Source organism: Ranitomeya variabilis, chromosome 1, assembly GCF_051348905.1.
Source record: "Ranitomeya variabilis isolate aRanVar5 chromosome 1, aRanVar5.hap1, whole genome shotgun sequence".
NCBI classification, from domain to species: Eukaryota; Metazoa; Chordata; class Amphibia; order Anura; family Dendrobatidae; genus Ranitomeya; species Ranitomeya variabilis.
The window spans coordinates 783,561,613-783,579,843 of record NC_135232.1 but is presented as its reverse complement, the minus strand read 5'-3'; the positions used below and the strand labels follow the sequence as shown (position 1 = coordinate 783,579,843).

Below are 18,231 nucleotides of genomic sequence, written 5' to 3'. Positions count from 1 at the left end.
TGTATTACCTGTGAACTATACACTAAATACAGAAATCCTGTGTATAATGTCACTGGTGATCACTGTATTATTTGTACACTGACACTACATACAGAACTCCTGTGTAAAATGTCTCCGGTGATCACTTTATTATCTGTACATGGACACTGTATACAGAGCTTCTGTGTATAATGTCACTGGGGATCCCTGTATTACCTGTACACTGACACTATATATACAGAGCTCCTGTGCATAATGTCATTGGTGCTGTCTGTATTACCATTACACTGACACTATATACAGAGCTCTTGTGTATAATGTCACTGGTGATCACTGTATTATCTGTACACTGACACTATATACAGAGGTCCTGTGTATTATGTCACCGGTGATCACTTTATTATTTGTACATGGACACTGTATATAGAGTTCCTGTGGATAATGTCACTGGTGATCACTTTATTACCTGTACAGTGACACTATATACAGAGTTCCTGTGTATAATGTCACTGGGGATCCCTGTATTACCGTACACTGACACTATATATACAGAGCTCCTGTGCATAGTGTCATTGGTGCTCACTGTATTACCTGTACACTGACACTATATACAGAACTCTTATGTATAATGTCACTGGTTATTAATGATCAGTAATGTAGTAGTTGGTCACTATGTGGTGGTAATATGTGGTCTGGTCATGGTGTGGAGGTATTTCTTTCTTGTATGTGGTATTATTCAGTCACTATATAGTTGTAATATGTGATCTGGTCAAGGTGTGGCTGTTTTTCTCCCTTTTATATTCGGTCACTATGTGGTCTGGTCATGGTGTGACAGTATTTGTCCCTTGTGCGTGACTTTATTTGGTCATTATGTGGTGGTAACATATGGTCTCTTCATAATGTGACGGTATTTGTCCCTTGTATGTGGTACTAATGGTCATTCTAAAAAATGTATGTGACTCGTTCCCTTACAGAAAAATAAATATACCTAAAAAAAGTATTGTATAGTTTAAGAAATGTTTAGTAGGTTAGAGTAGAATAAGGCCCGGCCAAAAGAGTCTACCGTGTCGTGGTGGCAGCTTACAAAATCTTTTGGCCAAAACAAAAGCTGCTGGCCATGTATGTAAGGTGGTGTCTGCTGGGAACTATTAATATCAGATTGGTGAAGACGTGGTGCTGAAGTTGAGTTTTTCCATGAGTGGGCGTTGGGACTGTGGAAGGTTCATGGCGTGGAGGCGCAGCTGGCGTGGAACCTGTGCGGAGTCTCAAAGGGGCCCAAAAATTTTGCCAGTATGGGGCCCTGAAGTTCCTAGTGGCAGCCCTGGGTAGGACAGATGGAATATTCAATTAATTAAAAAATTTCCCACTAGCTATAGATACTGACCTATCCCCACCCACTATGTTTTACTCTAAGGATTCGTGCACATGGTTGTATTATTAGTCTGAGTGTGATCAGACAAAACATTGGATTGCATCCGGGACCAATGTTATTGGTCCGTGCAAACGCCATATTTTTTTCCTGAGACCGAGACGAGGGAGGGTCCTTTTGGCAAATGCCTCAGGGACACGTCTTCTGAAAACCGAGAGTCCAGTCTAGAGTGACTTATGAAAGCATTGTGTGAGTTCCAGGGAGTTGCACTGCAAATTTGATCCAATGGGATCAAACTTCTCACAGACCACGAAGTACTGCTCTAATGGAATGAGTCTTCAAAAAATCAAAAGGAGAAAGACTTTAGTACGATTTTGATAAGAAATCTTAAAGGGAACCTGTCACTAGGTTTTTCCAATATAAACTAAAGCCACCACCTTAAACACCTTTTTTCCACTTTCCAGCAATCTGTATATATGCACTCAACTCCTCTGCATATCCCAAAAAATACCTTTTATAATCCTCGCATACAGTGCGGTCCAATCTGATGGTTGTCGCTTGTCTTGCTCGGCGCCTACTCTATCCCTGCAATGGTTCTGAGACCAGTTGCCAAAGCTACTGTATGACAACCTTTGTAAAAGTGTGAGTAGCTGAGATGATTCCAAGGGGTATGGTAGTGAATGCAAGTGTCTGAATGCTCTTTTGGAATTAGGCAATTTGCCGGAACACACCAAGTTTGGACACTCATAGTACACATAGCTTGACTAAGCATCAGACCCGCTAAAAAGGCAGCACAACGCAACGCAAAGCATCGCATGTGCAGAAAAACCTGGAGGATACTCAGCTGCTTCCTGACAGTTCACATGAGCCCAAGGAGGAACACTGAGAATGAGCTATAGATGAAAGCTGGGAAGGGAAACGATCAAAAAGTAAAAAAAGGAAAACAATCTATCAGCAGGGAATCAATATCTGTCCTAAACTGTCCAAGAACAGAAAAGAACATGTGGGAGGTTCTCAATTATCATTTGTCCTACCATTCCACAGAAGTAGTATTAGCCTACTATTTTACTGCTATTAGGATGTAAGGGAATGGTATATGGAGACTTACCAGCAAGTACAGCAGAAGAGATATTCCCATATGTGTATACTGGAATGGGCTGATCATTGAGCGAGGATGCCAGTCCTTGTCTGAGAATGTCTTCAATCTGCTCCTGATCGTTTGTGTAGACTGATGACTTAAACTGCATCTTGAGATGGGCAATGATGCTCGCATTCCCTCTGCTGTGAGTACATTCAGCACAAAATAGGAACAGTTTAGTTTATTTTAAAATATCAATTTCATTATCTAGTGTGCATGCATGTTTATTATTATTCAGATGAAAGTAGTTTGGCTGACTAAATAATCGAAACAACCAAAAAACAAATAGCAATGGAATCCTAGACAACTACACCAAACCAAAACACAAGGATTCCTAAAATATAACTTTTAATAATCAAAGTTAAAATACACAGTTCTGAATTGAAGACAATACAATATAAAAGTTACAAGGGAACTAACTGACCCCTGTCAAAACCCTATTCCTATCCACTACCTATATGCGGGGGTAGGCACCCTAATTTTCTGCGGTTGGCGCCCCCACTCACCGATGGCTGGCCCTACAGGCCCTACAATTGCCCTATTATACCAATAAGGTAGTGTCACAATTATGGACCCAAAACCAAAAATATCATAACAAATAATCAAAATAGTATAAATAAATAAGAAAAAATTAGAAAAAACAAACTAAACAAAAAAACAAAAAATTCATGTTCTTTTGCCCAAGCTGCGGATTCTCGATGGACTGTTCATATATCATGTATCCTTGGGGGTATATAATACAATAAGCAGGTAGAGAGCCCCAGTCACTTCATTTATGATGATCTACAGACCAAAAAATAACATAAAAAATTAGCAAAAAACGATCTAAATAAATGAGAAAAAATTAGAAAAACCAAACAGAACAAAACAAACACAAAAATTAGTTTTTTCCCGGACTGAGACCCCCAAATCACATGTCCAGTATTTTTGGGGTATTTGATGCAGGGAATAGATAGAAAAAACCCCAATCAATCACCTTATTTACCGTAGTCTGTAAATTTTAAACCAAAGTATCATAAAAAATAAACAAAAAACGTATGAAAACCATATAATAAAAAATAATCAAAACAAACAAAACAAAAAAACTGAAAAATAGTTCAATAACCAACAGCTTGGATGCCCCAATAGGGTATATATAGACCAGGTGTGACCTTTTGGGCCAATAGAAAGAGGGAATATTATTGTCCCATTTATGCACAAAAGACTCAGTTATGGAAAACCACTTAAAAGACCAAAAAAGATGTCTATACACGGTTCTCACACAGTGGTGGGATGTCCATATAGAAAGCCTCCTTCAATATCAAGGCTAACTCAAAAATAGTCATTTCAAAAAGTGGAAATACCAGAGTATAATGCAGTCCTTATCCCAAAGTTATGGGTATATCCTATAGAAGAGTTTTTCCAATGGCAGTATTATATATAGGCCAAATTAGAACGTACTTGACACGGAGAAGAGATGAGGATATGACCCGTCCAATATGTTGAAATCCTTCAATCTTATTATAAAGCTAAATCCAGCAGTCATATAGGTGGCCATGCATCATGCCACAAGAAATAGTCATTCAGCCACATCAGGCATATCAGGCATATCGATGCAGCAGCAGTTTAGATGGCCATATCCTATGGATTAATACCGATCCTTATGTCACATTTGGCACTTCACTCATCTGATCCACAGAGAGCTTTCATTCTATGCTGCGGATATCAATTCAGCCGCCATGTCACCAAAATGGTCAAATCAACCCTTTTACTCATCTGTTGTAGATAGAATCCTGTGCACTGTAAGGGACGATTTCCTGGATGAAGATGTCCTAATGGCTGGACTGGTATTCGCAGCATGGCTAAAGGATTCTATCTACAACAGATGAGTAAAAGGGTTGATTTGACCATTTTGGTGACATGGCGGCTGAATTGATATCCGCAGCATAGAATGAAAGCTCTCTGTGGATCAGATGAGTGAAGTGCCAAATGTGACATAAGGATCGGTATTAATCCATAGGATATGGCCATCTAAACTGCTGCTGCATCGATATGCCTGATATGCCTGATGTGGCTGAATGACTATTTCTTGTGGCATGATGCATGGCCACCTATATGACTGCTGGATTTAGCTTTATAATAAGATTGAAGGATTTCAACATATTGGACGGGTCATATCCTCATCTCTTCTCCGTGTCAAGTACGTTCTAATTTGGCCTATATATAATACTGCCATTGGAAAAACTCTTCTATAGGATATACCCATAACTTTGGGATAAGGACTGCATTATACTCTGGTATTTCCACTTTTTGAAATGACTATTTTTGAGTTAGCCTTGATATTGAAGGAGGCTTTCTATATGGACATCCCACCACTGTGTGAGAACCGTGTATAGACATCTTTTTTGGTCTTTTAAGTGGTTTTCCATAACTGAGTCTTTTGTGCATAAATGGGACAATAATATTCCCTCTTTCTATTGGCCCAAAAGGTCACACCTGGTCTATATATACCCTATTGGGGCATCCAAGCTGTTGGTTATTGAACTATTTTTCAGTTTTTTTGTTTTGTTTGTTTTGATTATTTTTTATTATATGGTTTTCATACGTTTTTTGTTTATTTTTTATGATACTTTGGTTTAAAATTTACAGACTACGGTAAATAAGGTGATTGATTGGGGTTTTTTCTATCTATTCCCTGCATCAAATACCCCAAAAATACTGGACATGTGATTTGGGGGTCTCAGTCCGGGAAAAAACTAATTTTTGTGTTTGTTTTGTTCTGTTTGGTTTTTCTAATTTTTTCTCATTTATTTAGATCGTTTTTTGCTAATTTTTTATGTTATTTTTTGGTCTGTAGATCATCATAAATGAAGTGACTGGGGCTCTCTACCTGCTTATTGTATTATATACCCCCAAGGATACATGATATATGAACAGTCCATCGAGAATCCGCAGCTTGGGCAAAAGAACATGAATTTTTTGTTTTTTTGTTTAGTTTGTTTTTTCTAATTTTTTCTTATTTATTTATACTATTTTGATTATTTGTTATGATATTTTTGGTTTTGGGTCCATAATTGTGACACTACCTTATTGGTATAATAGGGCAATTGTAGGGCCTGTAGGGCCAGCCATCGGTGAGTGGGGGCGCCAACCGCAGAAAATTAGGGTGCCTACCCCCGCATATAGGTAGTGGATAGGAATAGGGTTTTGACAGGGGTCAGTTAGTTCCCTTGTAACTTTTATATTGTATTGTCTTCAATTCAGAACTGTGTATTTTAACTTTGATTATTAAAAGTTATATTTTAGGAATCCTTGTGTTTTGGTTTGGTGTTGTTGCTGACTAAATAATCAAAAGAAACTAAAATAAAGAAAAATACCAAACGTAAAAAGTAGACTGTGGTCTGCTGATGGACCTTTTGTATTTTCTGTATGACATTTAAAGCTCTGAAGGATAAGAATAAGAAACTTAAAAAATTGGATTCAATGTATCTTACTTTTATAATGCAGACACCTATAATATCCAATTAATATAAAAAGTGTTCTTTAAATGTGCAGGAGCCAAATATGTTTACACCTTGTTTCCCAACACCCTCATTTAAAATAAATTTAATGGAATTATCTGGGACTATTTTATTTTTTTTCTTACTGCTCAAAAAACTCAATGGCAGGTAGTTACTATCTAGCTGCCTGTTGTTCCTGGCGCCTATCTCCTGCCGGCTCAGATCTGTCACAGTCCACACCTGTTGGTGCTTCTATGGCCTCTGGTGACATCAAAGCGACAGAGCAGCTGCTTCTCATACTCTCTGCTCTATTTGATGAGGCGTGACTGACCATGTCATGCTGATTGACAAATGGCTTCCTGCTTTATATATGCTGGGAGCTGGCAGTCAATCAGCAGTCACGCCCCTTCAACAAAGCAGTCCAGTAGAGGAAGATCTGCTATGTTGACTTGAAGCAGTAGAGTCACCATCAGGAGCGGTTAGCGATTGCCCTGAACAGGGCCGGACTGGGACTAAAATTCAGCCCTGGCATTTGAAGTCACACAGGCCCACTTGTCACATGGTGACTGTATAATATCTTTGTACACTTGTAGGCTGCAAGAAGTGAGGGGAGTGTAACACGACTATATAACATATAATTACAGCTGTATCCAGCATTACAGCTCAGTCCCCATAGACTGTAATACAGCACAGCCCCCATAGAATATAATGCAGCACAGCCCCATAGAATGTAATGCAGCACAGCCCCATAGAATGTAATGCAGCACAGCCCCATATAATATAATGCAGCACAGCCCCATAGAATATAATGCAGCACAGCCCCATAGAATATAATGCAGCACAGGCCCATAGAATATAATGCAGCACAGGCCCATAGAATATAATGCAGCACAGCCCCATAGAATATAATGCAGCACAGCCCCATAGAATATAATGCAGCACAGGCCCATGGAATGGAATGCAGCCAGGCCCATAGAATATAATGCAGCACAGGCCCATGGAATGGAATGCAGCACAGGCCCATAGAATATAATGCAGCACAGGCCCATAGAATATAATGCAGCCAGCCCCATAGAATATAATGCAGCACAGGCCCATAGAATGGAATGCAGGCAGCCCCCATAGAATGTAATGCAGGCAGCCCCCATAGAATGTAATGCAGCACAGGCCCATAGAATGGAATGCAGGCAGCCCCCATAGAATGTAATGCAGGCAGCCCCCATAGAATGTAATGCAGGCAGGCAGCCCCCATAGAATGTAATGCAGGCAGCCCCATAGAATGTAATGCAGGCAGGCAGCCCCCATAGAATGTAATGCAGGCAGGCAGCCCCCATAGAATGTAATGCAGGCAGGCAGCCCCCATAGAATGTAATGCAAGCAGGCAGCCCCCATAGAATGTAATGCAGGCAGCCCCCATAGAATGTAATGCAGGCAGCCCCCATAGAATGTAATGCAGGCAGCCCCCATAGAATGTAATGCAGGCAGGCAGCCCCCATAGAATGTAATGCAGGCAGCCCCCATAGAATGTAATGCAGGCAGGCAGCCCCCATAGAATGTAATGCAGGCAGCCCCCATAGAATGTAATGCAGGCAGCCCCCATAGAATGTAATGCAGGCAGCCCCCATAGAATGTAATGCAGGCAGCCCCCATAGAATGTAATGCAGGCAGGCAGCCCCCATAGAATGTAATGCAGGCAGCCCCCATAGAATGTAATGCAGGCAGCCCCCCCCCCCCTCAATAGCTCCACAATCCAGTCATCACTCATTGATAAAAAACAAAACAAACACTCTACTCACCTCTCTCCTCGTGCCCCGCGCTGCTCCTGGCTCCGGTCTCAGCAGCTGCAGTCTGCCCGCCCAGTCACACAGCAGGTGCGCGATGATATGACGTCATCGCGCACCCGCAGTGTCAGCGGCAGGCAGAGCGGGGAATGTTGGGAGAGGGGGCGTCAGCGGACGCTCTCTCCTCCATCATTGCATTCAACTGTACCGGCGTTTATGACGCCGGTATAGTTGAATGCAATGCGGGGCCGGGAGTGCGCCGACAGCGGCACACTCGAGCGGCCCACTACTGCCATCGGCCCTTCTGGCATTTGCCAGAACTGCCCGATGGCCAGTCCGGCCCTGGCCCTGAACCAGCGCTGGGTAGAAATGGCAGGTCATGAGCAGTGACTTGCTTGTCAGTCCTTAGTGCCATGAGAAAAAATTAAAATAGCCCAGGAAAACCCCTTTAGCACCTTAGTGACCACCAATACGTCTTTTTACTGACCTCACATATCAGACAATAGCATCCCCCGACTGGTGAAAATGCTGCAGCTATTGACTGTACACTATAACTGGCACCTTGTTGTATCAGCCTTAATTGGTTTTGCCACCAACCATGGATTTTTAACCCCTTAGATGCTGCTGTCAATAGTGACTATGGCATCTAAATAGTTAACAGAGTGTGGGGGCTCCCTTGTTAACACCATTGGCACCTGAGATCCTAATTGTGTGGTCCTGATGTTTGCCATGGTAATTCACGGGTAAATAACGGCCTTAGAGTCTGCCGGCTATAGTAGTTTGTTCAGAAGTTAGCGACAATTAGGAGGTAAAATTAAACTTTTCTTTCCTGTCATGTCACGTTGTATTAATTCCTGAAAAGCAGCCGAATGGTTAATAAACTACCTGACAGCAGTTTTGAATACATCAAGGGGTGTTGGTTTTAATATGGTCTCGCTTTTGGGTATTTTTCAACATATAGGTCCACCAAAGTCACTTCAAAACTGCATAGGTCCCTACAAGAATAAGTTTTGTAAATTACCTTGAAAATATGAAAAATTACTGCTACAATTTTAAACCTTCTAGAATCTTAACAAAATAAAAGGATATTTTACAAATGGTGCTGATGTAAAGCAGACATGAGGGAAATGTTATTAATGACTATTTTATGTGGTATGACTATGGATTAAAGGGATGATGATTCAAAGTTTGAAAATTGCTAATTTTTAGAAGTTTTTGTCAAATTTCTGATATTTTTATAAACAAGTGCAGAAAATGTCGACATAAATTTATCATTAACCCCTTACTGACATCGGACGGGATAGTACGTCCGATGTCAGCTCCCCTGCTTTGATGCAGGGCTCCGCGGTGAGCCCACATCAAAGCCGGGACATGTCAGCTGTTTTGAACAGCTGACATGTGCCCGCAATAGCGGCGGGTGAAATCGCGATTCACCCGCCGCTATTAACTAGTTAAATGCCGCTGTCAAACGCAGACAGCGGCATTTAACTACCGCATCCGGCCGGGCAGCCGGAAATGACGGCATCGCCGACCCCCGTTACATGATTGGAGGTCGGCGATGCTTGTACATCGTAACCATAGAGGTCCTTGAGACCTCTATGGTTACTGATCGCCGGTAGCTGTGAGCGCCACCCTGTGGACAGCGCTCACAGCACACCTGATTTTCTACTACATAGCAGCGAACAGCAGATCGCTGCTATGTTGCAGAGGCGATCGTGCTGTGCCTGCTTCTAGCCTCCCATGGAGGCTATTGAAGCATGGCAAAAGTTAAAAAAAAAAAGTTAAAAAAAATGTGAAAAAAATAAAAAAAATATAAAAGTTTAAATCACCCCCCTTTCGCCCCAATCAAAATAAATCAATAAAAAAAAAAAATCAAATCTACACATATTTGGTATCGCCACGTTCAGAATCGCCCGATCTATCAATAAAAAAAGCATTAACCTGATCGCTAAACGGCGTAACGAGAAAAAAAATCGAAACGCCAGAATTACGTTTTTTTGGTCGCCGCGACATTGCATTAAAATGCAATAACGGGCGATCAAAAGAACGTATCTGAACTGAATTGGAATCATTAAAAACGTCAGCTCGGCACGCAAAAAATAAGCCCTAACCGACCCCAGATCATGAAAAATGGAGACGCTACGAGTATCGGAAAATGGCGCAATTTTTCTTTTTTTTTTTTAGCAAAGTTTGGAATTTTTTTTCACCACTTAGGTAAAAAATAACCCAGTCATGTTAGGTGTCTATGAACTCGAAATGACCTGGAGAATCATAATGGCAGGTCAGTTTTAGCATTTAGTGAACCTAGCAAAAAAGCCAAGCAAAAAACAAGTGTGGGATTGCACTTTTTTTGCAATTTCACCGCACTTGGAATGTTTTTCCCATTTTCTAGTACACGACATGGTAAAACAAATGATGTTGTTCAAAAGTACAACTCGTCCCGCAAAAAATAAGCCCTCACATGGCCAAATTGACAGAAAAATAAAAAAGCTATGGCTCTGGGAAGGAGAGGAGTGAAAAACGAACACGGAAAAACGAAAAATCCCACGGTCATGAAGGGGTTAACATAAAGTACAATCTCAAAATCAATTAGATCTGTTGAAGCCTTCCAGAGTTATTACCATGTAAAGTGACACTGGTCAGATTTGAAAAATTTGGCCCTGTCACTAAGAAGTTAAACATTTTCCATCGTTGTAGCTCTATGTGGGCTGGATTTGTTGGATTTTTCAAAGCCACCATTTTTAAGTACATATAATATATAATAATATATATTTTTCTTGGTGGGGGATGAAAAAAGCCAACAATTTATTTACTGATCTTTGCATTTCAAATTTGAGACTGACTCCCTCTGTTTAACCCCTTAGATGATTCTGCTTCAGCAATTGGTGGTGTCGGGGGTTAATGCAGTAGTGGTTTCCTGCTACATCTTCCATGAATATTCCTTTAAGGCCAGAGTCACACTAACATTAAAAAAAACAGTCCAATGTATTTCCTGAAAAGTCGGACAAGTGTCATGCAAGTGACATGCGATATTCATGCAAGTGCAATGCAATTTTTATCATCTAATGACATGCGAATGCAATTAGTAGGCAATGCGATTTTAACATGAGCTTTTACATAGAGTAATTCTCTGTCATTTACACATCATTTTCAAAGGAAATATTCCTCAATATAGATAGATAGATAGATAGATAGATAGATAGATAGATAGATAGATAGACTATAGTAAAAAAAACAACCATACCAGCACATCCTTAGTGTGAACAGGTTCAAGCTGCAATGACTACATTATAAATAAAAGTAAAACACAGCAGCACTATGCAGGTGCCAAGATATATGAAAACACTTGGTGTTTTTAATTTACAATATGACTATGGGGTTAGTAATGGGGGCATCTTATAGACACCTCTCCATTATTAACCCCTAGGCTTGAATTCAGCTGCCAATACAAAACTGACCGCAACCCCAATACTACTACCCCACTTGCAAATGAGCCACGGCAAGTGGGAAGAGCGGAGCTAAGCACCAGAATTGGCTCTTCTTATTGAAGTGCCATTTCTAGGAAGAACTGATGTTTTTAGTCTAGGAAGGGGCCAGTATTCATGGTTCCTTCCTAGCTTATTAATATCAGCCCACAGCTGTCTGCCTGGCCTTTGCTTGTAACTAATTATAGGGGGACCCTATGTCATTTTTTTGGGGATGGGTCCCACATTTTAATAGCCAGTAAACACTAAGTAGACAGTTGTGAGCTGATATTAATAGCCTGGAATTCTCCATGTTTATTACCCCCTTCTAATACTATAAACATCAGTCACCAACAGTCTGCTTTCCCTCTTCTTGTTAACAAAATTTCAAGGGATCCCAAGCCATTTTTTCTTTAATTTATTGATTTATTAATTAAATACATGTTCAGTAAGCTACAAATGCACCACACTAATTATATATGTGACTGACATATTTCTATATATCTATCTATTCTATGTATATACTGTATATATATATATATATATCTATTCTATCTACTCTATTCTGACTTGTCACTATGTGATTTTACTGTACTTGGCTGATGAAATATAGGATTTTCTGGGCAATGAAAAATCAAACAAATGCATGGTCTGAGTGCCATGCAATTTTTTCTCGCACCCATTGATTTGTATTGGAGATTGTGATCAGAAATTCAATACTTTTATATTGATGACCTATCCTTAAGATAGGTCATCAACATTAGATCGATGGGGTCCAACACCTGGCACCCTCTCTGATCAGCTTTTCTTAGTGGTGTCAGCAGTCGGAAGTTAGCAGTTGTCTAGCTGTATAGCACAGTTGCTCCATCAACTGTTCAGTGGTCGCTACATACAGTATTTCCCGAAAATAAGACCCATCCTGAAAATAAGCCCTATCATGATTTTACAAGATTTTTATAGTATGGTTGAAACATAAGCCCTACTCCAAAAATAAGCCTCAGGTAGAGTCAGTACCAGTATTATGGAGAGGAGACTGGGCAATTGCCGAGGCCCCCCACTCTCTTAGGAGCCCCCAGTGTTTCTATTCCTAGATTAAGACTGCTTGAGGACCTTAGGTGACATCGTGGTCATGTGACCATGATGTCACCAAAGGTCCTTTAATCATGGGAGTCTAAAGGAACTGAAGAGGAGACAGGCTGGTGTTAGGGAGAAAAGGCGACAAACTCATGGCCCTTACTCTCTTAGGGGCCCCCAGTGCTTCTATTTTGAGGTTAAAACTGCTTAACCCCCAAGGTGGTTTTCATATTAATGCCCAGGCCAATTTTTACAATTCTCGCCACTGTCCCTTTATGAGGTAATAACTCTGGAAAGCTTCAATGGATCCCGGTGATTCTGAGAATGTATTGCTGTGACATATTGTTCTTCATGATAGGGGTAAAATTTCTTTGATATGAATTGGGTTCTTTGTAAAAAAAACAAACAGAAATTTGGTGAAAATTTCGCAATTTTACAACTTTTTTCATTTTCATGCCCTTAAATCACAGAGATATGTCACACAAAAGGCTTAATAAGTAACATTTCCCACATGTCTACTTGACATAAGCACAAATTTGGAACCTCATTTTTTTTGTTAGGAAATTATAAGGGTTAAAAGTTGACCAACGATTTCACATTTTTACAACACCATTTTGTTAGGGACCACATCACATTTGAAGTCACTTTGAGGGGTCTATATGATAGAATATACCCAAAAGTGACACCATTCTAAAAACTGCACATGGTGAAAATTTTTAACATTTTGCAATTTTCCATCTTTGAATTTTTATGCCCTTAAATCACAGAGATATGTCACACAAAATAATTACTAATTAACATTTCCCACATGTCTACTTTACATCAGCACAATTTTAGAACCAACATTTTTTTTTGGTAGGGAGTTATAAAGGTTAAAAGTTGACCAGCAATTTCTCATTTTTACAACACCATTTTATTTTAGGGACCACATCTCATTTGAAGTCATTTTGAGGGGTCTGTATGATAGAAAATAACCAAGTGTGACACCATTCTAAAAACTGCACCCCTCAAGGTGCTCTAAACCACATTCAAAAAGTTCATTAACCCTTCAGGTGCTTCACAGGAATTTTTGGAATGTGGAAAAAAATGAACTTTTTTCCCCAAAAAATTTAGTTCAGATCCAAATTTTTTTTATTTTGACAAGGGTAACAGGAAAAAATGGACCTCAAAATTTGGCCCAAATAGGCCCAGGGCACATGGATGGAGTATTACATTCGATGTCAGAAAGGGGTTAAGGACCTTTGGTTACATCATAGTCATGTGACCATGAAGTCATCAAAGGACCTTTAACTGCTGGAGTCTATAGAAACTAGGTTGGTATGTACACTGTGTGCAGTGTGTGTATATACACGTGTATGTATGTGCAGTGTGTGGCATATCAAGATGCTCATTAGACAGCATGATTATTGCACAGGTGTGCCTTAGGCTTGAAAAAATAAGATAACCCCTGAAAATAAGCCATAACCCATCTTTTGGAGCCAAAAATAATATAAGACCGACATATTTTCGGTTTTTAATAGAGCTATCGTATTCAAGCTGGCAACTGCTGAAGACCAGCCCCTGCCAGGACACTGAGAACAGCTGATCGGTGAGGGTGATGGGTCATCATCAATAGAAAAGTAATTGAGTAACCCCCTCTATAACTGTTCATTTCACAAGTTCAAAAATATAAATTGCTTACCTGTAATGTAAAACTGTTAATCCAGTGTAGCTATCTTCTAGAACAGAATCTTTGAAACTGGATTGCAACTAAGTGAAAGATGCACATAAGCAAACTGTATAAATTACATTAAAAAAACAACGAGCTGAAACTAACCATAAACCAATATTTAGCTCAGACCTTATGCACAAGGTAATATTGCAGACCTAAATTGTAAGGATCTGTTATTTTAACATTTATAGACTGCTATGAGCCCTTAAGGTACCTGTGTAATGCAGGTGACTGGAGGCAATGTACAGATAACACGAGGCAAGAACAGTCAGTAAACAATATAATTCTGTTAAAACACAACAGTAATTTACAGTACGTCTAAACTGTTGGTGATAATAACAAGGCAAATCAACAATAAACCATATAACAATACGAGTGAAATAGCAATGAAAGTTCTTCACTATATAATACTAATGTCCAGTTCACGAAGGTGGTACTCCCAGTCACGTGAGTTAGCACGTAGGTTCTCTCTTTAACTCTGGTCATAGCGGGGGTCACCTGGTTTTCTCGCTAGGCAACAAGTCTTTCTGACAAAGTCTATTAAAGCCCCTTGAGCCTCCCACGCACCAATTGGCCCCCTCCCATCCTTTTGTCCTGACCCGGGACATCCCTGGTACCGTATATTAAAACTGGAAGTGATGGCCTTGCTCACTTGTGCTGTCCCTCTGGAATCATAGAAGTGCCTCTCTAGTTGTCGTCTCCTTGCCGGTTTTCGCTGCTTGACCGTCAGTGAATGTCTGCTGGGCCTGGAGCAGAGAGGACTGGGGCTCGGCTCTTGCAGGTGACGTCTGGTCTCTGAGTCTTGACCGGAGCAGTCAGAACTCTGGGTTTTCCCAGACATAGTCTGAACCTTGTCAGGTCTCAGACTTCCCACTGAGGCATATGTCATGCTGGCCTCAGCACCATCCCTGGTCCTCACCTGCTCCTCTCTCTCTCAGCTTTTATATCCTGGGACTCTGTCCTGCGAGTCACCTGACCATGTCCGGCACACAAAGCTGCTCCCCGTGCATTTCTTCCATTACAAATTGGTTCCACCTTATTGCACCCAGCCAGCAAATGGTATCAGGGGTATCACTGCTTCCTCTTACACCTGTGTACCTGATTTTATGTACAGGTACCCATGTTTGTTTGCTCTGGAAGAACCTGTGCAACAAACACTGTAATATGCACCAACATATATTGTATCAAGAAAATATTCTCAACTGCAGCATTACATCAAGGAAAAATATAATACCCTGCTTAATGCAACATGGAATACTCACACATGTCTTTGTGTTTTTTGCAGTGTCTTTTAGGCTTATAAAACACACCTTCAATTTCAAGCATTTTTACAAGCATTTATTTGGCTGACTTTTTTATTCATTGGGCCCAATTCATCAAAGCTTTCACAAATAAAATTGTGGCCTAAAAGCTCTTAAAAGTTGCAAAGTTTAGGCGCAACTCAGAGTTGTGCCAAAATTTTGTAGCTTTTGGCATTCTCACACCAGTGTCTCCCAGTTCTGCCAAAATGGGTGTGGCATTGCAGGGACATGACGCCACAACTTTTCTAATTCATGATGAGCTGTGATGTTTCTTACATCAGTAATATCACTGCAGTCCCTGACTGGTGTAAGATTTCTGTTGTGGCGCCAGGAGGCGCAAGGCCCTCATCAGACACTCCAAATTAATGTAAATGTATGCACCTTATCATGAATCAGGAGCGTCTGACTCCACCATGCCCCCTCATCGAGACCAGCGTGGACAACGCCAATCTTGATGAATTAGGCCCATAGTTTTTTTTACTTGTACTTTAAAATTTCTGCTGAGAAGATAAAAAATACAGTCAAACTGCTTAAAAAAACACACCAAGGACCCACTAAAGTACACCAAATAATAAGTGGTGTAAATTTAACCTAGACAATCTAAGGCTACAGTATGTGCACACGGTGCGGCTTTGCCTGCGGATCCGCAGCGTATTGGCTGCTGAAGATTCGCAGCAGTTTTCCATGAGGTTTACAGTACCATGTAAACCTATGGAAAACCAAATCCACTGTGCCCATGGTGCAGAAAAATCCGCGCAGAAACACTGCGTTGTATTTTCCGCAGCATGTCAATTCTCTGTGCGGATTCCGCAGCGTTTTACACCTCCTCCTCAATAGGAATCCGCAGGTGTAAAACCGCACAAAAAACGCAGGAAATCCACGGTAAATCCGCAGGTAGTCCGCAGGTAAAATGCAGCGCGTTTTACCTGTGGATTTTTCAAAAACGGTGCTTAAAAATCCGCACACGAATCCGCAACGTGGGCACATAGCCTAAAGATACACAAAATATATGAAACATCATGAGCTACTATGATAAGCATCTTTTAAAGGGGTTGTCCACTACTTAAATGCTACAGGAGTTGTCCACTCTTAACACAGCTTCTCAGATAAAATAAAAAAAAACTCACATACTCACCTCCTGGACACGCGCCATTCTAAAGGCCGCCCATTGGCTGAAGCCTTCAAAATTTCGTTTGATGAAATGTGAAGGCTGTAAAGTTATGAGACTGCCTGGGGACACAACACTGGTCCATGAAGGAGAGGATGAGTTTTTGTTTATTTTATTTGGGGCACTGTAGCATTTTAGAAGCAGTCACCATTTTAGAAGTAGAAGCAAAGTAGTACAGGACAATTCCTTTAAGGGTATATTCACCCAACATTTTTGTCAGATGGGCAAACCTGATAAGTTTTTCAACAGGTAGAGACTTCAGGAAATGCCAGCGTTTTTGTTTCCTGAAGGGTCTTTTTTTTAACCTTTTTTATGTTGTTTCATGGGTGCTTTTTCAACATTTTGAATGTGAGTTATTTTTCCTGGATTTTTGGGGTCTCTTTTGCACTGGCATTATCTGGACATTTTATTTTTAACTTCATTCAATAATGAAAACAATGCTAGCAGTTTCTGAAGCAAAAAAATGTGTCAAAACATTTAAAAAGATGTCCTGGCAGACTCTTTTTGAGCCTATACATTGACTTCTTTTATAAAATATAAAGCATCCTTGAGCAGTAAACGCCAGAAGAATGGACAGGTTACTTCTTTAAACAACTTAGCATCTTTGGAAACGTTAAACGGTTTAAAGTCACTCTAAAGACTGAACAAGTTGTTTTTACATATCACTTATGTTTATTCCTTTGAGAGATTAGTTAGCACATTTTCAGGCGGGTTGCAGAGTATAATCAGCCTAAAAAAGATGTCATCTACGCATACTCTAAATCTGGTTAAGTCAAAGCTTGAACTGTCTGAAAGTTAGGCAGCATTAGTAAATCAGACTCACTGTGTGTAAAACTACGCTTAGGGCTCGTGCAGACAACCTTATTGTCATTTTGAGTGCGATCAGATAAAACATCGGATCACACCGGACCAATGTTATGCTATGTGATCCTGTACATGTCTGATTTTTACTCATACAGAGCAGGTCCAGGGAAAAAAAGATCACAGCATGCCCAAGTTTGATCTAATATTTGGTCAATGAGTCCATAGAAAACATCGGACTGCACTGGGATGATTGAGTGCACTCTGATTTCCACGCACTGACAATGGAGAAGATGGAGACATTTTTTCTCCATCGTCTCCTCATCCAAGAGAACCGGATAACAGTATAATCATCAGCGCTTGATCAGAGGGTGATTTGCCTAATCGACCCAATTCTCTCAGATGAGAGAATACACGGTTGTGTGACCTCAGTCTAATTTTTTTTTTCCCTCACACTTTTGTCTTGTTTATTTTTTTAACTGAATGTCGTACGAAAACTGCAGAAATTTTTCAAAATAAGCTTGAAAGGAAAAAATATTGTTAGTATTGATATTATTTCACTATTTTAGAACCTTTTTATGGTTTAGTTTTTCAGTCGAGAGTACAGTGTCAGACAGTAATAGACTTACCATTCTCTGTAACGTAGTGGTTATAGATTTGTAGTACAAAGAGGAGCTATTTTGTAAACTAGGGTTGTATTGTAGGCCTTGTAATTCCAACGTATGTACCACAGTGAGGCTCTGTGTTGTTAAATACACTAGAGAAAAAAAATTTGGGTGAATCAATGGATTCATTCATTTGCGGACTAATAAAACACAGATAATTATATGAGTATCTCATGCAGCTTATAATATTTATTATAATCTGAGTTAAAGTCTAGTGTTTACATCTTAATAAAATATATATATACAGTACAACCCCTGGCAAAAATTATGGAATCATCGACCTTGGAGGATGTTCATTCAG

At 40.2% G+C, this 18,231-nt stretch overlaps 1 protein-coding gene across 1 annotated transcript in view; it reads right to left on the bottom strand.

Annotated features, from left to right (window-relative positions):
* TMPRSS9 (transmembrane serine protease 9) overlaps positions 1-18,231 on the bottom strand; it is a 346,177-nt gene that overhangs the window by 132,944 nt on the left and 195,002 nt on the right. The window contains exons 3-5 of the mRNA XM_077272649.1: positions 17,895-18,022; positions 13,966-14,033; positions 2,457-2,629 (exon numbers count right to left, since the gene is read on the bottom strand). Of these exons, the coding sequence (XP_077128764.1) occupies positions 2,457-2,629; positions 13,966-14,033; positions 17,895-18,022 (369 nt within the window). The remainder of the gene's footprint in view (positions 1-2,456; positions 2,630-13,965; positions 14,034-17,894; positions 18,023-18,231) is intronic.